At 39.5% G+C, this 23,712-nt stretch overlaps 1 protein-coding gene across 6 annotated transcripts in view; it reads right to left on the reverse strand.

Annotated features, from left to right (window-relative positions):
- The window catches only part of Aff3 (ALF transcription elongation factor 3), a 579,697-nt gene that overhangs the window by 112,540 nt on the left and 443,445 nt on the right, over positions 1–23,712 (reverse strand). For all 6 annotated transcript variants that reach the window (XM_069988533.1, XM_069988537.1, XM_069988535.1 and 3 more), the window contains one exon: positions 3,285–3,336. In XM_069988533.1, coding sequence (XP_069844634.1) covers positions 3,285–3,336 — 52 coding nt within the window. The remainder of the gene's footprint in view (positions 1–3,284; positions 3,337–23,712) is intronic.

Consider the following 23,712-nt stretch of genomic DNA (forward strand, 5'->3'; position numbering starts at 1 on the left):
ATAGTAAATATTCTGAGGAAAATAAAAACAAATCAAAGAAACTGAAAATGGAGAAACTAAATGGAGAATATGAATGAACAAAACAAAAAGATAGTTCAAAAATGGATAAATCTCTAGTAGGGTTGAAATAAAGATAAGAAGAAAGAAATGATGAGAATAAGGAACGAAATAAGGGCTGTTACTATTAGTGCTGCATGCATCAGGAGGACAATAAAGGATACTACTGTACATATAAACATGAGAACCTAAATGATATGGGTAGAATACTTACTTTGCAAGGGCATATTACTACAACTTACCCAGTTTGAAATAGATAATCAGAGCAGCACTCTGACTATTAAGGAAAACAGAATTCATAACCAGGCCCATATGGTTTCACTGGAGAATTCTACCAAGGAAGATTAACATCAATTTTTACACAACCTCTTTAGGAAAATAGATGAGCATAGAATATGTTCTAATTCTTTTTTTGTTCTCTCTCTCTCTCTCTCTCTCTCTCTCTCTTTCTCTCTCTCTCTCTCTTTTGCATGGGTACTGGGACTTAAACTCTTGACACTGAGCTTGTTTTTCTTTTCTTACCACTGATACTCTACCATTTGAGCCACACCTCTACTTCTGGCCTTTTGCTAGTTGATTGGAGATAAAGAGTATTGAGGATATGTCTATACAGGCTGGCTTCCAGTTGTAGTTCTCAGTGTTGTAAGCCACTGGTGTCAGCCTGATTCCATTTTATTTTCATGAAATTGCATTTAATATGTTAAATATATGTTTAAATAACCTACTTATGAATGAATCTGAGGGAAATAAAACTCATAAATACCATGAAAATTTCTCTTTGTAACTGATTCCTTTTTTAAGGCTACGATTATCCTGATACAAAAGCTGAACTGATACAGGACAAAAGAGAAAACTGCAGGCCAGGTTCCCCCATGGCCACAAAAAGACAAATGAACAGCACAACTGGAGTTCTCTTACATTGTTGGTGTTAGTATCAACTGGCAAAAACTATTTCAGAAAATAGTTTAAGATCATCTACTCTGCTTATGCCTGGAAACATCATTTAAGATAAATTTCCAATCATTTCACACCACCACAGAAATGAGCATGTATTGTGTGTGTGTGTGTGTGTGTGTGTGTGTGTGTGTGTGTGTGTGTGTGTGTATGTGTGTGTGTATGTGTGTATGCGCGCTACACATATGTACAGGCTACATTATGGAAAAATCTTACTTTGGTTTGAAGGAGAAAAATGTTATATAATAATCTTTTTAAAAAGTAGGGAAAGGGCTAGGAAGGTGGCTCAGTGGTAGAGTGCTTGCCTCCCATGCATGAGGCCCTGGGTTCAATTCCTCAGCACCACATAAGCAGAAAAAGCCAGAAGTGGCATTGTGACTCTAGTGATAGAGCACTAGCCTTGAGCTGAAGAGCTGAGGGACAGCGCCCAGGCCCAGAGTTCAAGCCCCACGACTGACAAACAAAAAAAAAAGGAAATTATGACTTTATGATCAGGCCAGGGCACAATTATTTGCCAAAGAAGGACCCTTTAATAGAATTAGTACTGAAGAATTAAGCTACTATATTCAAAACCACTGTTTGGACTCTTAATTTTGAAACAAGGATTACAGCATAAATATCATTAATTCTGTCAGTTCCTTTTGTTGCAAAAATAAGAAGACATACACACATAGAGATTAAGTGTAAGAGTAAAGGACCTGAACTGTATATTCCCAATTTGTAATGGCTACAGATTTGAAGGGAGTAACTAATAAAGCAAACAACCAACCAATGCTTTAGAGAATGTGTGTAGTACATTATCGATAATGAACCTTTTAGATTGAGTTGTTATTGGAAGTAGCTTATGAAGACATGTTTGCTGAATGAAATAGTCTGTAAACCCTTTTTTCTAATATATCACTCATATTTGACACAATTAAATCTACCAGTGTAACTATCTGAGCCTCTCAATAGTATAAAACACAGAGAAATGAAATTATTCACTTTTCATCATATAAACGAGGAAATAAAACCAGAAGGGAAGTTATTTTACCTTTCTGTGCTTGCTGAGTCGTGGGTATCTAACTTCCTGATAAGGATGTTTAGAAACAAAAGAACTGAAAACCCTCTGGGTTTTCTCACCTTGCCAATCTAGTTTCTAGAATCCCCCAGCATTTCTTACAGCATGACATGGTACCTCTGCTTCTCTCACAAGGAGGGACCCCTTCTGTGACTCCACTACCATGTTCTGCTAACACACATCTGAAAAATTTCCTTTAGCTTTTATTTCACCTCTGCTCACCCCTCAACAATCATTTGTATTTGCATGTCTAGAGAGAAAATAACCTATGCAGCATATCATGATACCTTTGTATTAAGTTTACAATTCCAAAATCAGATAGGCATAATATGTATTTTGAATCATTTGTAAAATGACACCCCAAACCCCTCTGTGTTGTCTTTCTATTTACTCTGTTTATCTAAATTTGAAAAATATAATACAGAGGATGAGAAAAAGGAAAAAGAAATGTAGGATAATCTGTCTTTCCTGTTTTAAAACAAAAACCTTTCCTGAAATGCAGAAGGGAGAGAGTGATGAATGTTAAGTGCATATTTTTCCACCTTAACTGACTGTTCAGAAGAGTATTTATAACCCATGACTGATGTCTGGAGATGATAAATCAACACAAGGGAGAATATTTCAAGCACATTTATCATTTAGGACAAACAGCTCTGACTAAGCATGATTATTTTTTATTCATCATTTTAGCTCACCTCTACATTTTATCCTTCTTAGTGTTAATGATATCTGTATAAAGCTTCTCAATATTTAATGCTACAGCTTGCCTACTGCATGCTGATGAGGTTAAGGTTATGTTTGATTTCTAAAGGCCATTTTGCAAGCCAGTGAGTGAGCGAGCAAGTGAGCAGGAGAGAAAGAGACAGTAAGAGAGAGAGCAGGAGAGAGAGCGAGAAAAAGAGAGAAAGATGGAGAAAGAGTATCTCTATTTACCAAGGAAGCCTCATCCTAGTGATCCTAGTTAGCTTCCTTGTAAATACCATTGTTGATCTCCATGTCATTAAAAATAATCACAGACTTATAGCTTTAAGGGAAACAGTAGGATATATCAATGTACAGGTCCAACTTTATAGAAAAATCAATTAGAAGAACCAAGTCTAGTTTCATAGGGCAACACAATTGGAAGAGTCCACCAGCCATACCCAGTCCTGTCCAACAACTCAATGGGATCTGTGCCTCATGCAAAGGAGAGCCAGATATAAGAAAATCTTACCTGTTCACTCTCTTCTTCATCACTACTTAGCTTAAGATCATCTTCTAGCATACTGAAAGAAGGAAAACAGAGGTACATATAGTTAGCAGATTCAAAATAATTCCACTTCAAAAATAACCACTTTTTTTTTTTTTGGGTCGGTCATGGGGCTTGAACTCTGGGTTGGGCACTGTCCCTGCACTCTTCAGCTCAAGGCGAGTGCTCTACTGCTTGAGCCACAGTGCCACTTCAGGTTTTCTAGTGGCTTATTGAAGATAAGAGTCACACGGACTTTGCTGCCCGGTCTGGCTTTGAACAGCAATCCTCAGATCTCAGCCTCCTGAGTAGCTAGGATTACAGACATGAGCCACTGGCGCCCACCTCAAAATAACCACTTTTATAGCAGCAACATTTCAGTAATAAGTTTATTTGATTTCCTATTTTTTTTCTTTCCCTTTTAGGTGTTTTTCCTTTAATGTACTTAGAAAACAGCAGATGTTTGGATCATGAAAATTAATGCTCAGTACCATCTTAGGATGCAATAGGGAACCTCCAGAACATGCTTTTAGAGATTGGAGGAGGGTCTTTTCAGTGGGACATTTTAATCAATTAATTGTTTCAAGTTGTCCATGTGCCAGGGCCTGTCTAGGGGAAAGTCATAGCAAAGAAAGTAACGGGATAAGCAGAACTCTTCTGAGAATCATGACGTGAGGGATAAGTTGTGAGCAATGATAGCTGCTTGGTCTTTCATCAGTGTAAGGGCTGGAGAGGGCTTTTGCCTGAAGACCGGCTGAGTGGAGCCCACCTACGAGACTAGGAGGGTAGGTCTGAAGTGACTAAGGCCCACTCTCCACCCACCATGAAGTTTCTTGGATAAGTCCTGACAGAGACAGTGAGTTCACAAAAGCTAAGAGTAAAACAAAGAAAGGCTTCAGATCTTAAAACTTCTGATGAGGAAATCTGTTGAGTACTTCTTCATAGAATAGCACATTAAACGAAATCTAGTGCAGAGGTATATTCTATAAAAATATTCCATACCAGCTATACTGCTAGGAGAAGCAGGGGTAGGTCTACTTTGCATGGCCTTCTGCTCCCGACATGAATCTGAAGGCTGCTGAGACCTTGTGCTTAAAAATCTCACTATCCACCTCACAGTTAGCTTCCAAAGCCTATCCTTAGTAGATGCCTCAGAGTATTTTGTGGTTCAAGTGGCTTTTGGGGTTAACTGGGGGTAATGAGCGAGCAGGGCTGAGCAGAGACCTAGAAGCACGTTACTTAGCACCCAACCTGCCTGCCCTATCCTCATTTCCCTAGTTGTTAAGTGAAAGTCTTACTGGACAGCCTTGAAGGGCTAATCCTGCTTTAAATTCTGCAAGTTCACAAAATAAATTTTCTCCTCTCCTCTTCTGCTTGTGGCTGACAATACAACAAAGACATTCCTAAGTCATTCTTGGCTTGCAACTGAAGCCATTACCATTAGGACACTAAGTCTGCTTCCTCATAGGGTATTACTATCCTTTCAGTATGGATAAGTATCATATGCTTTATTTTTTAAACCCCAAGAAAAAACTGGCAGCAGCAGCAGCAGCAGAGACTGCAGAGCCTTGACTCCATTACTCTGCACATCTGGCAGGTCATTCATTTCCTTCACCTCACAAGCATACACACTGGCTTCAAACAGAAGAAACATTTTGGTGATTTATTAGAGCACTGTTTGATATAACACAGGGGAGAAGGCTGGGTTTTCTTTGCCCTTGAGTGCTGAGTGACAAGCACAGTGACAGCACTAAGGACGATGCCAGGTTGTTGGCTGGGCTGTGGTATACCTTTCTGATAATAAAAGATCAGAGAAGGAGACAATTTCCTCCCTCCATTCTTCATGCCTTTTTAAAGGTAGTCTATCACCGTAATTGTTTTAATCTCAAGGATGTCCAGAAAGTACTGAGTGTTCTCAGTGTGGGTGGTCCAGAGTAGGGGAGGGGAGGGAGAAGGACACACACACACACACACACGCACACACACACACACACACACTCACATCAAACAACCCCTATAGTCAGAAGGAAATTCTGTCAAGGATGATGGGGAATTTTAGTCTTTACATGGATATAGTATATACAGACTTCAAATTGACACGGACACAGCAAGAAACTCCAATACATCTTAAGGTAAATGTGCTACTACAGCTTGAATGTTCAATGTGTCTCTCCAAAGTTCATTTTTTTTTTGGAATCGCTAAAGTCATATGTTGATGATATTAGGAGATGAGAATCTTTTTGAGGTGATTGTTAGCCAATGGATCCAAGGGTGGTGGGACCCATGATAGAGACAATAGCTTTCATGTTTGCTTGGTCTTACTATGATGCAGCTGGAGGCTCTCACCAAATGCCAGAATCATGCTCTTGGATTTCCAAGTTTCCAGAAGCATAAGCTAAACTAACTGGTTTGAATCTCATAGTTCCCCTCTCCTCCCCAGATTTTGGACATTTGTCATTTCTATAATTGGACTCATTTACTTTTATTAGAAGAGAAGGAGCTAGGAATCTACCTTGCTTTATGAATAATTATTACTCTTCATTGAACTGTCATGTTAAAAATGAATTTATTTCTAGCAGAGTTCTAAAAATGAAAGATCCTATGTATATATTCTGATGTATATATTCTGATATATTCTTGTACTTTATAAAAGTTTTTTTTTTAGTTCACTGTTTTGGAAGTTGAAACGTTTCCAAATAACTTTGCAGGTGTAAAGACCACAGGCTGAATTGCATGTGAGAGCTGGGTTTGGCTTCAGCTCAGAGACAAAGCTGCAGCTAATCATCTCTGCTCTTAGGAACATTTATTGTTGGAGCAATGGTGAAAACAGAATAGTTTCTAGCAAAGAGGAAGGATACCCTGGGGCAAATGGGACAGTTAGGAACAGTGGTAGTGTGAGTACTCTCAGTGCCGGCAATGAATTGAGCTTTCTTAGGGAAAAATGAACTAGGTTTAAGACAGACATTACAACTCTTATTGTCTTTCAGAAAAAAATGTAATCCTAGGATTATTATTACCCAAATATGAAATGACAGATGTGGAATAGACAGCTACAGCCATATTGCATTCCACTCTCCTGAGTAGGTGCACAATGTGAACATAAATGTCATATATAGATACATGTCAGAATAACTGAGGTTCAATCTCTGATACCACCTAGAAAGAACCTCAGCTCCTCTGGGCTCTGATGGTTACCAGTAGATCCTTTTCTCTCAGCTTGTGAAGTTCAACATTTATTCCCTTTTACTACACTCAAGCCATGGCCTTCACACAACCTCCAATTCTTAATGCTAAATATTTCAGAGTAGTCTCTTAGAGAATCTAAAGAGGACCCAATGTTTTGACATCATAGAGGAACAATGAAACATAGTCATAGAAGAGAAAAAGTATGACACCCATAAGACCCCAAGACATGTGTCCCCCTGGTGTATATGACTGTAGCTTATGGCCAGTTCAATGTGAACACAAGTGTCACTCTGGTAGTTGAGGCCTTGATTCACTCTCAATCCCTGAAGAACATTTTTTATTTGAATATTTTTATTAACCAACTGGCCAGCAAATGAAGAAGTAGCAATAATTAATAATAAAAGGATGACAATTTGAAATAATTTGTCATCAATAAGTGAACCATATATTGTCACCTATTTTTAATATAAAATTAAGAAACGCTATAGGTGTGTAAGTTATCTTTCATAATCTTTTTTTGTCTTTTCTTTTTTGGTACTGGGGATTGAACCCAGGACATTGCACTTGCTAGGCAAGCGCTTTGCCACTGAGCTACATCCCAGCCCTTCTTTCATAATCTTATTTAAGGAAAACATAAAGTCAATTTAGAAAGTAATCAAACATCGATTGTGAAAGACATGTTGATGTTATATTTATTGCCCTTAAAACAGTACAGAGGGGTTACAGTTACATAAGTAAGGTAGTAAGTACATTTCTTCTCAAACTTGTTACCCCTTCCCTCATTTTTCTCCTACTTTCCCTCTCCTCACACCCCACTCCCAAGTTGCACAGATTATTTCCAACATATTGTCTTGGGAATATCACTGTTGCATTGGTTCCCCCTTGTCCTTTATCTCACCATTCTGTTGTTCCCCTTCCCATCCCTAATTCAAATTAATGTATATACCAAAATCAAATACAGTGACATAGGAGGAAGAATATACAAAAGAAACAAAAAATATCACATAGTACATTAAAAACAACAACAATGAAGAAAAACCTCTTGTGTCCTTGTTTTGGCGTTCATTTCATTTAGTGTCATCTTATATGGTCATATGTATGTAGCTATTGAGCTGTTCTGCTCATCTGCTAGGATTATCCTAGATGTATACTAATTATTACAAATAAGAGAAACTATGGGACCTATGTTTCTTTGGGTCTGGCTTACTTCATTTAATCTGATTTTTTTTTTTTTTTTTGTCAGTCATGGGGCTTGAACTCTGGGCCTGGGAGCTGTCCCTCAGCTCTTCAGCTCAAGGCTCCACAGAGCCACTTCCAGTTTTCTAGTGGTTTATTGGAGATAAGAGTCTCACAGACTTTCCTGCCAGGGCTGGCTTTGAACCATGATCCTCAGATCTCAGCCTCCTGAGTAGCTAGGATTATAGGCGTGAGCCACTGGAGCCCGGCTTAATGATTTTTTCCAAGACTTTCCATTTCCTTACAAATGGAGCAATGTCATTCTTTCTGATGGAGGAATAGAATTGTATATATGAATGGATCAAGAAAATGTGGTATATGTGTGTGTGTGTGTGTGTGTGTGAACATTTTTATCATTTGTGTAATCCCAAAAGCAGACAGATTGGCCCGGATATATCAAATAACAAACAAAACATTAAGTCAGGAATAAAGACAAATAGCAAACTGAGTGTTGGTTAGACCCCTGGCAGTGGTATGGATCTCCAATTGTGTGTTTGAAAAAAGAAGACAAAGATTAAGGTTGCACAGTGTAAAGCACAGAGCAGGTCATTTGCATGTAAGTACAGAGCCTGGGCTTTGGCATCATACTTGGCTCAAATGGGGATACACACAGCCCTATATTCTTAGCACCTCCAGGCCTTCCTCCACTCATGATATCTACCCACCCAGAGCTCCTCCTTCGTGTTCCCTGACCCTTTTTCTTACAGTTTGGATAGAAAGTGTCCCCTGCAAAAGGCTTATGTGTTGAAGGCTTCATTCCCAACTGAGCAGTGTTCAGAGTTAGGGCTTTGGGGAAGTGTTTCTATCATGGGAGTGTGATCTAATCAATGAATGATTTTTCTAATTTCATGGTATTATTGAGAGGTAGTGGAAACTCTTGGAGGTAGTCTAGTTGGAGGAAGTGAGTCAAAGTCATTTGAGGTGTAACTTTGGAGGTCATATCTTGGTGCTGGCCCCTCTCTCTCTGCTTCCTGGCTACCACAAGTTAAGTGTTCCTGCCACATGTTTCTGCTTTATGATATTCTTGCCTCACCTCAAGCTCAGAGCAATAGAACCAGTTGACCACGAATGAAACCTCTGAAACTGTGAGCTAAAAATCTTTCCCTTAAAAAAAATATGCCAGCAAACTAATATAACATTCCCTTTATGTCTCCTTAGACCTGTCCTGGGTAACTGAACTCTGAACTCATAGCAGTTGCTGAATGGGTATCTGTGCTGGAACAGCATAGCACTTTCTAGACATTACCTCATTCAATCCCCATAGCAACATATTCAAGGTGGGAGATGAGCACTGTTGGGGGGTGGAGGGGAGGGCAGTGGTGACAAGACTCCAGGTGATACTACCCAGATGTTACTGCCATTCAACTAGCTGGTACCTAACTCAAACAGATTTCCAGAGAGCTCATTAAATACTCCTTAGAAAGTGCTCAGTACAGGACCTTACGTAGGTATGCTTAATCAGCTTGCATATTTGTTAGCACATACTAATTATACAATATAATGGATTTAATGATGTCTTTTGATTGTATTTACTCCCAAATATCCTCTCTTATTCCTTTCCTTTCTCCCACTGGCCTCTTCCTCTTGCATAACAGTCCACTCTCCTACTTTCATTTCTTTCTTTAAAAAACAAAATCTATAGTTTATGCCACATGAGAAAAACATGGTATTTATCTTTCTGCTGAAGATGTAGCTCAGTTGTAAAGCACTAGCCTAGTATGCACGAAGCTCTGGGTTCAATCCCTAAAATCCCCCAAATGTTAATTTTTACTATTACAGTTGGCCTTCCATACCCATAGGTTCCACATTAACAGATTCAATCAACTGCAGATCAAACAGTATTTTGGGGGGGGGAAGACAATTAAACATGGATACTTTTTCTTGTTATTATTTCTTATGCACTACAGCAGGTCTGCTTGGTAGGCACTGGTTGGCCACATGGCCAAGAAATCCCTCAGTAGGAACCACTGTCTGATGACAGAGAGGAAATTGAAATAAAATAGATAACAAAATTGAAGTTTTAGAATCGAGGCCAGAAAGTAGCTAAGTGCAGCCTGAGGCACTGAGAGACCTGGACTTCAAAACTTAACACCTAAAGAGCTGTCAGACTGCTATCAGGGACACTGAACTGCTAGCACCTCATGGTGACTTCACAGGGGAATCTGAATCAGGTAACAGGGAACTGTGATGCTAAAAGGACACAAGCAGGATTTTTAAAACATGTAATAAGATGATTAAAATTCTATCCATTTTTCAAAACTTTGGAATTGTGCCAGACAACAGATTTCTTACAGTTATTGTCCCAGCAACATTAGATACGGGGACAGGAGTTGAATGGGTTTGCATGTGGGGAGAGAGGGCCTTGCTTCAACTCAGCAGAGGCAAACACGTGACAGGCTATTCACTCAAAACTCTAAAGAAGAAACTCGGGACATGCATGTCCCTTTGCAGTTTGTCAAGAACTCCCTCAAGTGGGCCTTTTCCCTCCTGAAAGTGGAAGATGACAGAGATGACACTTCGCACCAGCAGTACAACCAGATTGTTGACAGGCTCGTTCATTTACACCTGGACTCACTGGGTAGTGGACACTAGCCCGTACACTGCAGTGTCCTGAATGATGGGTCTCTTCCTAAACAGCATTCAAAACAGCACTGTCATTGTTCTTCAAAAACTGTGAGGCTCTGAAATTCATAATGCTAGCAAATTAACTGCTTCATTCAAAGTTAAATTCAAAAACACTAATTCAGTATAACTTTTCCAAGTTGAATATTTGACTTTCATTCCCTGTATTATTTTATTAGTTGAGTAAGAAGCAATTATGTTGTAAGAAGCAATTATGTGCTTATCTTTTTGAGATTCCCCCCTCCCCATGCCATGTTCAGAAAGCAGGACTAGCAGCCCACCTGTAACAGATGGTCTAGTACTTCCCCTGCTTTTCTGAATTCCACACAATACTGCAGACAGCCACAGTATCCACCTCAACAGTAATGCAGCCAGTTGACACAGCAGTGGTTTTTAATTAATAGGATTTTCCCTGAATTACTTGTCATTTGGGGCCCTTAGAAGATGTGAATCCATCAGTCCTTTAAGTTCATTTCACTTTGCTTCATTTTAATGGCCTTTTAAAAATTTGAGCTTTAATTGGGCTGTTTGATTTTCAGATTTGTTTCTATAGCAGATGCTGCTATCTCCACCTACCTGAGATTTAGAACCGGAGACAAATGTTTATGAATTCCCATTAAACATATTCATATATGCAAATATCCATTCAAGCAATTAGCATTGCATGATAGCCTATTTGTTATGCAAGTGTACCTCTTTGTAGGCAATTTCCAGTCCTCATCTCCATTGCTTGAACATTTGGAACATGGGAGGGAAAGATTAGGCAACTCATTTCATTCTTTCTGACGGCCACTGCTCTGTCAGGGTCGATGCTACCATCTGTCTGGAATTATATTCATTAGCAAGTGGCAACTTTCCTTTCTGCAGTTGTGTGGGAAAACTTTGCTGGTGACATTCTAGTATACGGGGAGCCAGGAAAGCTAATGTAGGTTCATGCTGGAAGCTGGTGACTGAGGGATTCTGAGACCCAGCTGAAGTAACAGTCTGGGAGCAAATGGAAAAATTAAGAAAAAGAAGAGGGATGGATTAGATTACCTAAGAGTGTGTGACTTTGGAGTTTTCAGATCCTGGGGTATCTATGTCTTTTGAGGCAATTCTGGCTCACAATATTCCCTTCTCCAGGACCTGTGCTGGTTATCAGTCAATTCATATGTGATCATGATCATCTGATTATGTTTTGTTCAGCTTTGGTTGAGAAGCACTGTATCTTTTGTGTTTATGGCCTTATGTTTTCTTAGAGACAATGGCTTCTGATGCCTCCGTTCACACTTATGTGCTCAATGCACCTGTTACAAAGGTCCGCCTTCTCTGAGGAACAAATCTTATCTCCTATCTCAAAAGGCCTTCACATCCTGAAGCTCATTCAGGAAATGTATTCAAAGCTTCAATCAATTGCCTTTCCTGAGAGTACTCATATCTACATGCTGAAAAAGAATATGCAGGAATCAAATGAAAATGAGAATCAATGCTAATGAAAAGAAGCAGCTCTAGAGTCTGGGGTGATAGAGTGAGTTTTTAAACAGCAGCTGCCAGGCAGGCCAGCATTTCTATGTATATCCTGTTGTTAGCTCTGTGATTAGCTAAGTTCTTTCTCTCTCTAGACATAGTTTCCACATCACTAAAGTATGAGTTGGATAAAATGACCTCTATCTATTGCCCTGAAGTCACTAGTTCTTTTGCCTTTATTAGTGGGTACAAAGTTCAGGAGAGGATCCGACATGATTCACTTGACAGAACAACAGGTTGAAATTTGATTTAATAGTGAAAGATGAAAAGAAAGCCAGACCCTTGAGTAAAGTCCATTTCAAATGTATCAAGTGAGGCATTCCAAATGGTTATTGTAAAAATTAAATAGAAAATAGGACCAGTCATGGTGGCTTAAACCTGTAATTCCAGCTCTGTGGGAGGTGGAGATCAGGGCAATATGGTTTGAGGCCAGCCTGAGCATAAAAATTTGTAGGATTCCATCTTAACCAATGGCTGAACACAGTAGCATGTGCTTTTATCCCAGCTATTGGGAAAACTCAGTGGCTACATGCCATGCCATTCATCTGTCATCCCTGGTAACATCCTATGTAGGATGATCATAATCCAGACTGGTCTGGGCATAAAGTGAGACTCTACCTCAAGAAAATCAACCTAAAAAGAGGTTGGACTTATTGCTCAAGTGATAGTCTAGCAAACATGAGGCCTTGAGTTCAGTCTCTAGTATTGCCAAAAAGAAAAGAAAAGTAAAAGATATAGCAGTACTTTTAGACAGCAGAGTGTTATAGAGTTCTACTTTATGGAAAGTTTTCTCTTGTAATTCAGTACAGGACAGAACTTCACTATCAGGCTCTCATCTAAGTAAATGTATAATTCTGAAGAGACTTCTCTATAAAGACAACAACTAGACGGAACTCTAGTTTTCCTGTATGGGAAATACTGACCTCTGAAATTGGTAGATGGTGCCAGCTCCCCAAATGGGAATGACACTTTAGAATTATTCTTTCTTATTATAAACTACCGACTTTAAATATTCTTTAGACTCCCCTATATAGAGAAATGTGACCCCTCCTCAGTGCCTCTCAGTGCATATCTAAAGACTTTTAGGTAGTTTACAAAAACTATATTCATCTTTTTTTAATTTATGAAGAGGATCTATAAGTAAAATTAGATGATAGATGTGATAATCTCATTAGACACAGAAAAAAAGCTTGACAAAGCAGGACACTCTTTCATGATTAAAAAATGCTCTCAAAGGGGCTGGGAAGGTGGCTCAGTGGTAGAGCGCTTGCCTTGCATGCATGAGGCCCTGGGTTCAATTCCTCAGCACCACATAAGCAAAAAGAAAAAAGCCGGAAGTGGCACTGTGGCTCAAGTGTTAGAGCGCTAGCCTTGAGCTGAAGAGCTGAGGGATAGCGCCCAGGCCCAGAGTTCAGGCCCCACGACCGGACCCCCCAAAAAAAAATGCTCTCAAAGTTTACAACTTGGGGGGGAGGGGGGAGGAGAGGAGGAAGGGATGGGAAGGGGAAACAAAGGAGGAAGCAACAATGCTTGAGAAGAAATGTACTTATTATCTTGCCCATGTAATTATAACCCCTCTGTACGGTATTTTCACAATAAAAAAATGCTCTCAAACTAGGTAAAGAACTGTATCTCAAACACAATAAAGGCCATAGATGACAAACCTCTGGCTAACCTCTAAGGTCAAGAATAAGACAAGGATGCCTATTTTCACAGCTTCTAGTCCTAGCCAGAGCAATTAGATAAGAAATCAAATGAGTCATGCCAAGTAGAAAGTTAAAAAGTAAAACAGTCTCTGTTTGCAGAAGAGATCTTTCTACCAGAATGCTGTTACAACTAATATGTGCATACAGATAACATATCAAAAAGTGACGAGCAGACTAATTTGCCAACATCACAAAAGAGCTTTTATTAGGTTGTCCAGGCTCTGTTCCTCATATTAGAAGTGTGTGTTTTTCCAAAACTCCTATTTCGACATAATCCTTCCATTTTTTCTCAAAAGCAACAAATTGTTCCTAAACTCTACCCTGAAAAATCATTTAGAAAGCAAACAATCATTAAATATCTGTCAAGGTAACTGAAATAGCAGGTTGGCTAAGTTGGGACATAAAATGAAGTTACCTGGAACATAGCATTCACTCACCTGGATACGGTAAAGGCCAAAAAAGGAGAAACCCCCCCACTCCAATTTTAACACGAGGCGATTACCTTAAAAATCAAGGTTTCCTGATGAACTCTCTAAAATTAGGCCCTACTTGTCTTCTTTTCCAAATTATTTAGTAAATAAGTTTAGTATACTTGAGTGCTTGGTTTTTTAAGTATATTTGGTTCTCTGAGTAGCAGACTCAATGCTGTAGGGAAAAATACTTACAAAGGAGCACATCTCAGGGCATAAACTGTTCTAGCTCCCAGCTTCTGGGATATGTAGGAAGCTTCCTGAGAGCTTTTCTGGAGTACAGGTTAGGTGAGTGATTCTCAAACTTGAAGTGCACTGTAATTACCTGGCTTGTTAAAATACTGAGTGCTGGGCCCACTGAGGGCTTCTGATTCAGTAAGTTTGGGGTGGAATCTAAAATTTGTATGTTTAGTAAGTTTCTAGCTGATGTTCGCAGAGGCCACCTTTTGAAAACCACCTTGGGCAAGGCCATAGCTTCCTGCCCACATAGTGCATTACAGCTAGAACATATGAGGGCTGGTGGTCTGGTAAGAATCCTGAGGCTCTTATACTCAGACACTATTCTGATACTCATTATTTGTAACTGCATTTCACCTACAGTTTTTGTCTACATATGAGGTAGGATCCCAAGGAGGATCAGCATAACCCCTACTCATACCTGCTAAAAACAACTGCTCATTCACTCAACCAATGGAGCCCAGTCACTGGAATACAAGTTCCAAAAACGTGTCCTCAAAGAAAATCCAGTTAGTAGGAGGTACAAATAGTAACCTAAAGAATTTAACATGCTAGGATAAGCATCAGAGATAAGATGCTCTCAGAGACCTGATGCTTGGGAAAAGCTACCTAGAAGAGGGTGTGCCTGAGCTATCATGGTCTCTGAGGAACTGGGGAGCAACAGACATCTTACAAAGAGCTACAAGTCCTACAGCAGAAGGGCAATAGCCAAGCATGGAGTGCTGGATGACAGAGGTAGTTTATTCCTCTTTCTCACAGTATTTACTTAGAAAAATAATACATAGAACTGAGGGTGTGGCTCAGTGGTAGAGTGTGAGTGTATGTGTTTAACACATGCAATAATCTGGGTTTGATTTCCAGCATGCTTGCACATATACCACACACACACACACACACACACACACACACACACACACACACACACACACACACACACACACACACACACACACACACACACACAGAGCTTCCTTCCTTGTCTCTCTGCTTGCTTTCTAGTTTTGTCATCCACAAGGAATATTGTTTATAGTTTCTCCTATATTGTTTTAGAGTTTCTGTATGCATTAACAAGTCATTGTAAGTGTAGCACCTAGGACCCATCAAAGCAAGTGCAGCATATTACACAGCACCACGTAATTCCATCAGGACTTTCACAAGTTATTGTCTTATGAACAAGCCCCAACAGTGAGAGAGTGGGCAGCCTTTAGACAATGCCAGTAAAGTCAGTCATACCAATGGTGTCAGCACAATAGCCTGGAGGAACTGACTGCATCCTGCTACAACATAAGATTGTGAGCTTGTGAAACATCTTTTCCAATCACTTCTTGAGATGACAATAGCTCTCATGACACCTTGTGACACCTTGTTCACAGCCTGTGATAGACATTGAGTCTGGAACCCAGCTAGCTACACTTAGATACTTGACCCTCAGAAACAATAACATAACAGATGCTGTTTTAAACTACTAACTTGAGAGGTAATTTGTTAGGCATCAGTAACTAAAAGCTAGGCTGGTAGATAATATTAAATATTGTGTGTTTCTTCCAATTGCCTGAGGTAAGCATTCACCATCACCATTCAAGCTGTCTAACAGAAGTATAATTTAGGCCAAATTGGTAATGTGACATCTTAATAATGACAGTAAAAGTAAAAATAAATAGGTGAAATTAACATTGATAAATATTTTAGTCATCATAGCCACTTTATAGGAAGTGCTCAACAGGCACATGTAGCTAATGTTACCCTTCTTGCTTGAGTTTTCAGACAAGTTCTTTATGCCTAGGATAGCCTAATTCTCCTACTTATTCCTCCCATGGAGGAATAGCTGGAAATACAGACATGAACCACCATGCCCAGCTCATTCTCTGAGGTTGGGGAGACTCACTACCTTCTGGTTCAGGCTGGCCTCAAACTGCTATCATTCTGATCAATGCATCCCACAGAGCTGAGATTACAGAGATGAGTCACTATGAACAGTCCACAGTTTTGCCTCATATCAGATGGCAGTCCCTTTTATATGTTCTGTTTAACGGGCAGCAAGGACAACTAGTAGAAATAAAGAATTTTGTAATTAAGAGTATTGAGTTGCTGAGATGGAGGAAAAGAATGCTTTGGCATAAAAGTCCCTGTAATGATTCCTAGTGGGTCATGATGTTAAAGGCTCCCTTGGACTGCATTACATGTTTCAATGATCTTACTACTAATTCTGGAGAGGCTATAATGTCCCTGAAAATCTTAACTTCAAAGAAGAATTGAGAAGGAGAAATTAACAGCAGCTACAGGTGTTCCAAAAAGGGTATGCTCAGGGCAGCCTTCAGACAGTAACATTCCTTGTAAACTCTCACTGCCTGGCAAGGCAACTGGGGCAATTGGTATTGACTGATCTGCCTAGTTCTTGCCAGAGTGATAAGACATGTGATTAAGCACTGAAATTACGAGAAATATTTCATATTTTCATTGTGTATTTAAAAAACCGTTGTGATTGTTCTTTTCATTTGGAATGACAATTCTAGCTAGGTAGGGCTGAGTAGCCAGAGATCTCTTTGGTAAGAGAATGGGAACATTGCAAGAGAGAAATTCAAGTGCTACCTGTCGGTGGTGTAAGTGTGAAAGCATGAATTCATCATCTTTTTCCATTTAGGACCATGCAGACATTGTGACCAACGGTACACTTCATAGTTGCTTCCTCCTAAAAGAACTTAACTTTTTGTGAAGGCTATCTATCTGTATTCTCTGGTTCCTATTAGGAGACTATGGTGGCTTAGAATCTGTCCTTTGCTAGGGCCTGATTCTCCTAATCGTGGTTTTAAATTCCGGTCTTTGTTATAAGGACTTGTAGAAAATGAGCTCCTGAACTTGGTGTTCTTGGTATCAAAGGACTGAATTTCTAAGATGGAATGAATGCAAGCACAGTGTGTAGAAGAACATGATCCTTTCCTAGACAAACAGAAGAGAAGACAGAAGATCCTGTTAGAGACATGAAGTGTTTTAGCCATACAGATTTGATGATGGACTTTAATCTTTTGAATCTCTTTAATTTCTCCAGAGGGGAGAAATGTACATATTCATTTGGCTCAAGTTTGTGACATTAAATATTAATTGTCAATAAATTATTCTGCTGGCTATATTGTTTGCTAACCAACCAATGGTTTGCTTATTTAATTGATAACTTTGATGGTAGAAATGCATTGACTCAACAAGGGTCATATTTACCTTAGGTTAAGATGTGTGTGTGTGTGTGTGTGTGTGTGTACACTAGTACTGGGCCTTGAACTCAGCGTTTGGGTGTGGTCCTTAATTTTTCTCTCAAGGTTGGTGCTTTACCACTTGAGCAACAGTTCCATTTCTGACTTTTTAGGTGATTAATTAGGTATGAGTCTCACAGACTTTTCTGCCCAGGCTAGCTTTGAACCATAATCCTCAGATCTCAGCCTCCAGAGTAGCTATGAATATAGGTGTGAACACTGCTGTGTGATTAAGATTTGTTTCTGCATTTCTGAGATACTTTTATTGTTATTATAAAGGTGATGTGCAGACTTCTGAAATGGTACATTACATAAGTCAGGTGAGTACATTTTATTTTTTATCAGTCATGGGGCTTGAACTCAGGGCCTGGGCACTATCCTGGAGCTTTTTTTGCTCAAGGCTAGCATTCTACCACTTTGAGCCAAAGTGCTACTTCAGGTGGTTAATTGGAGCTAAAAATCTTATGAGCTTTCCTGTCTGACTTCCTTTCCTGACTTCAAATTGTGATCCTCAGCCTCCTGAGTAGCTAGGATTACAGGCGTGAGCCATCAGCAGTACATTTCTTTTTGAACAATATCACCCCTTCCTTCCCTCTCTCCCAGTTTTTCTCTCATTGTTGCCCACAACCTGTATAGTTCATTTTCAACATAGTGTCTACTAAATACCACGGCTGCATTTGTTCTACCCTCTGTGTTTCTGCATTTTTTTCTTGGCTGTTACTGACAAGTTAATTGAGAACCCATAACTAAGAGGTTCATTTGAACAGATAAACTTAGAATGAGAAAAGAGAACCAAACATCATCTTTGAATTAGCAAAAATTCATGAGGTTTGACCTATACTAACCTTCACATGTGGCCTGTGAATGACATAACAGTCACTTCTAAAGTTCACTGAGTGTTAGAATCATATGTGGATATTTAAATAAACTATATTGATGTCTGGCTCCCATCCCACTTGCATATTCTGATTCAATCGTTTTTGGGGTGTGATCTGGGTGTCCATAGTTTTCCAAGTCCCCTCAGTGATTCTGACTTACAATAACGTTTGAGCAGTACTACAAGGCAGAAATGGACCACACTGGAATATCTGAACACCTGGATAGTTATGTACTTTGGAAAAAAGTCCTCACCTCTAAGGTTTAGTTTGTTAGTATAATGGGAAATTAGTCAAGGCTCAAATGGGATAGTATAGGTAACAAAGCTACAGCTAACTCCAGTGTTTTGCAGAAGTTCTCAGTGATGGGTTTAAACACTGTCTGAGCTGTCTTAAAATATATTACTTCTTGGGTTTCATCTCCAGAGATCTCATGGAACTGGTCTTACACTGGCCCACAGGCATCAGTATTTGTGACAAGTTTGTATATTCTCAATATCTTGCCCCATTTGAATGCTGAAACTCAGTCACCTATGTGATGGTATTAAGATGGAGGACCTTTGAGAGACAATTAGATGATGAGAGCAGAGTGTTCATGAACAGGATTGGTGCCTTATAAAAGAGATTCCAAAAAGGTCCTTTCTACCAGGTGAAGACTCAATCAGGTGCCATCTTTGAGCCAAAAGTGGACTCAAAACAGATGTTCAACCTAGTTCCTTAATCTTGCAACTTCGCAGAACCATGAGAAATAAATTTCTGTTGTTTATAAGCTATCCAGTCTGAGGTATTTTGTTATAACAGCCTAAGACACAAACATCCTAAATAAATCTACCTCTCTGAGATCCACTGTCTTAATTCCTACTGAACTATCATCTTTGCACTAATATCCGTCACCAATCCAAACAGGCTTTACTACTGGTCTAGCTTTGTACATAACAAGGACCTTGAGTTAGAACTGTCTTTTGACTTATATGTCTCCACATTTTCCCACACCTCCTGTGTGAATTAAGAACATATTGAGTCTGGAGGTATAGCTCATGGGTAGAGAGCTTGTTTAGCATGCACAGGCCCTCTGACAATATCCTTAAAACTGGGAGCAGGGGAGCACAGGAATGCTTTAAAGGGAAGGGTTTGCTTCTTTAGTGCCCCAAATAGGGCATAACCCTATCGCTAGTAGTAAGCTAAGGAACTGTGATACATTGCAGTGCTGGGGGACTCTAAGATAATTTCTGGATCTATTCTTCAGCCTCTAGCAGGAAATACTGAAGAATGTATGGACCATCGTGTCTTTCAATGACTTTCAAGCTTTCTGGAAAAGGGCTTAAACTCCCTAAGACTGCATGGAATAGTAAGCTGTTTTTTTGTTTTTTTGTTTTTTTTTCTGGCCATGACTTAGAACCATCACCTTTCTCTACCACTGGGCTATAAACTTGGGAGCTGCATTACCCAGAATCCTCAACAGCAGATTTTTTTTGCTTAGATGTCACCAGTGAGAGGCATTTGAATGAGACTGGGAATGCCAAAGAGAACAGAATCCTTATTGCTCCCAGGGCAGTGAAGCCTGTGCGTAATCTTCAACAGATGGCAGATGGAAACTTTTGTTGGTGGTTCCCAGCTCCTTCTATGAATAATGCTTGCAAGCACTGCAGAATTCTGAGACTACTGTTAGCAGTTTCTGCAATTCTTGCATTTGTCAATCCCTTGAAGTGACTTTTAAATTACTGTTTTCTTGTTGGCCTCTTGACCTAAGCATCTCTAGTCCTCCCAATGAACAGACTGGTCAGATAACACGCTGACCAATATAAATATAGTAATAAAGATTGAGTAAAAAAAAAGCCTTGTTTACTTTTCCCCCCCTTTTTCTAGTACTGAAGGTTTGAACAGAGACACATTTCTTTTTTTGCATTGGTTCTTTTTGAGGGAAAACTTTCCAGCCCAGGCATGTACCTAGACCCCAATCTGTCTCTATAGGCTTGCCATTGTAGCTGGAATGACAGGCATACAGGTATGCACAAGCATATCCAGTTTCCTTCTGTTGAGATGGGGTCTCAACAGACTCAATTGACTTTTCTGCCTATGCTGGCCTGGCCTCAGTTCCTCAGATAGCTTCAGATGGCAGGCATGTACCACTGTGCCCAACTGTAGGCTGAGAAGGGAGTCATGAACTCTGCCTGTGTTGGCCTCAAATTGCAATTCTCCCATTCTCAGCCTCCCAAATAGCTAGGATTACAAATATGAGCCACTGGCGCCTGACACTACCATTTTCAGTCAGACATGTAGTCTACTATATACTAGGTATGTGTCCTTGTGCAAACAATTTAAAGTGGCTCTGCCTCAGTTTCCTTATCTGCAAAATGGGAAAACAAATTGTTTACCTCCTGGGAATTTTACAGGTAATTATATGAGGAAAATAAATGGAACATTTTCTATATTACCTGGTACATAGTAATAACTAATAAGTATTCAAATGTTAAGTATTTTTATTACCATTCCATCTTCTATCAGTAAGGATGCCAAAATTTAGGTCTATTTTATTGTTTGAACAGGGAACACAGATTCTAAATTTATTGAACCTGTCCCATAAAAATCTTCTGGAAGCTAGTGATAGAGAATTGAAAAAGTCTTTGTTGTCAAGTGACTCACTGCTCATTGAAGGCAGAGGCAGAAAGTAACCCTGTGAAGCCAAAAATACTATGGGAACACAGATGTCCATTTTCTCCCCTTCTCAGAGAATCCTAGTCATGTTATTTTCCCTCAGATATTTATTTTCCAGTTTTTAGACACTTGAAATTCTCTTTATTGTCTACTACAAGTCCTCAGATGTCCTTTGCAATCTTCAGTCATGTGCAGGACACAGTCCACTCATTACAGTCTGTATCAATATTAATTCCAACAGCAGGATTAGCTCTATTATGGGCAGTGAACAATTCTGAGAGTTAATGTCTGAGATTCACAAAATAAAACTTTTGCTACTCAAATACATTTATACACAGCTTATCCAACCATATCCTGAATAAAAAAAACCCATCTGAATTGTTGTTCATGCCGGTTGTTCATAAGGTCCTTTAAGGTTGATCTTAGGTGCTCAGGAGGTCAAGATCTAGAGGACTGTGGTTTGAAGCCAGACCTGGGCAGAAAAGACCATGGGACTCCATCTTCAAACTAATGAGCAAAAAGCTAGACTGAAGGTGTGATTCAAGAGATAGAGCAACCAGCCCAGTGAGTACTAAGGCTCTGAGTTCAAACCTTAGTACTAAAAATAAAAAAGTTTGTCAAAGAATTTTAACAACTTTGTCCTATGCTTCCTCAGCCAAGATGATCCTGTGATTGGGATGGGGGGCCAATCCAGACTTGGAGTGTGTGACATGCAGCCACTCCACAGTTCAGTACCTAGGACAACATCTACCCTCAGACTCAAAGTTATTTGTAATCTGGAGGCTTTTTAACTGGATCCACTTGATCCTGCCTTCTGCACACATACATAATGAGTTGATTACTAAGATGTAAAGAAAAGACTTTTGTGTTCCATATTAAAAAAACATCCTATCAGCTATCCATTGGCTTGGGAGATTTGTATATAATTCTCTAACTCAGGCATTTCCATGAATACAGTTTAATGCCACTAATTTTGTAACACTCTGACTATGATATATGATATGTTCAGAATTTTTTTTCATTAGAAAATTAATCCAGGTGGTCTGAATAGGTAAATCAAATAACCACAAGCAAGAAGAAAAATGAAAATAGCCTTAAAAATACAAAATGAGTAGGCCTGAAATTTCAGCCTGATGTATTAAATATTCTGATCCCCCTTTCAGGCACATACAACTAGTGTGGCAGAGGGAGACATGACACCCTAGACACCCTGTATCTCCAGCCACCAGTGGTCTTTTTTTGGGTTATTCAGCTCACGGTGATACAGAATGTGTTAAACCATCCATGGAAATTACACCCTGTCATATCTACTGCAGAACAAACACCATTTACTAGGTTGGAAACAGAGTCAGCAGCACCAGTCAGGGCTGGTTTAAACATTTCCTTGTAGCTTTGTATTAGGAGAATTTTGGATTTCAGTAAAGTACTGCAGAATCAAATCACTTTTACCTATTCTTTTGTTTGTCTTGTCTTTCTGGTCTTTGGATTTAGGATCTCACACTTGCTAGCTAAGTGCTCTACCAGTTGAGCTATACCTCCAGCCATTTTTGCTGTATTTTTTTTTTTAGATAGGGTCTCATGTTTTTGCCTGGTGCTGGCTTCAGACCATAATGCTAGTTCCACTTCCTATGTAGCTGGGATACAGGTATACACCAACACGCTTGACTTGTTAGCTATGATAGGGTCTAACTAATTTTTTGCCCCCCCTGGATAGCCTCAAACTATGATCCTCCTATCTCTCCTCCTATGTAACTATCATTACAGGTATGTATTGCTATGCCTGGCATACCTATTTCACTTTCTTTTGTGTGTATGCTGGTCCTGGACTTAGGGCCTGGGACACTGTCCCTGAGCTTTTTTTGACTGAAATCTAGTGCTCCAGCACTTGAGCCACAGCTCTACTTCCGGCTTTTTTGGTAGTTAATTGGAGATATGAGTTTTTTGGACTTTCCTGTTTGGGATGGCTTTGAACCACAAACCTTATATCTCAGCCTCCTGAGATGTTGCCACAGATGCCTGGACCGATTTCACTTTTACATAGTCACTGATTTGACCTTCAGGTAGCCAAAAGGAATCTCAAGTACTAAGGAAATACTTTTTGTGAAAAAATTTAAGTGAGACTGTAGATATTTTTAAAAACAGATTCTGATTGTGAAACAGTGTTTCTCCTACCTACTGCTTATGAAAAATAACCAGGATAGTCATGATAAATGTAGTCATTATCTTGGAAGCTATGGGGTAAATCCTGCCTAAGTAGTCTGTTCATTCACAGAGGACAGGAGAGAGATGAAGACAGGATCCCAGTCCAATGTATATTTACTGATTTTAAGTGAATCAAGAGTACATAGTTTTTAATTAAAATGGCAGAAAATCAATTGTTCTCAGTATCAACACTAAATAATACTATTAAATCGGTGAAGCTTACTTTTGAAATCCATTTCAGGGCACCCTCCACCTCCATGGAACTGATTCCTTTCGGAATGAGCAATTATACTCTTCCTTGTGGTATGGAAGACTTAAAAGAGGAACTCAAATGCCTATCTTCTCTGCTTCCCCTCAACTTGGCCCCTGGTAATGACTGTGAACTAGTCATAACGCACAGTGAATGATTAGTGAGATTTTAACAAGTTCTCAAGCACTTTCAAACTGCAATTGCACAAAATACTAATAAAATC

Source organism: Dipodomys merriami, unplaced genomic scaffold (genome assembly GCF_024711535.1).
Source record: "Dipodomys merriami isolate MVZ:Mamm:240054 unplaced genomic scaffold, mDipMer1.0.p SCAF_36, whole genome shotgun sequence".
NCBI classification, from domain to species: domain Eukaryota; kingdom Metazoa; phylum Chordata; class Mammalia; order Rodentia; family Heteromyidae; genus Dipodomys; species Dipodomys merriami.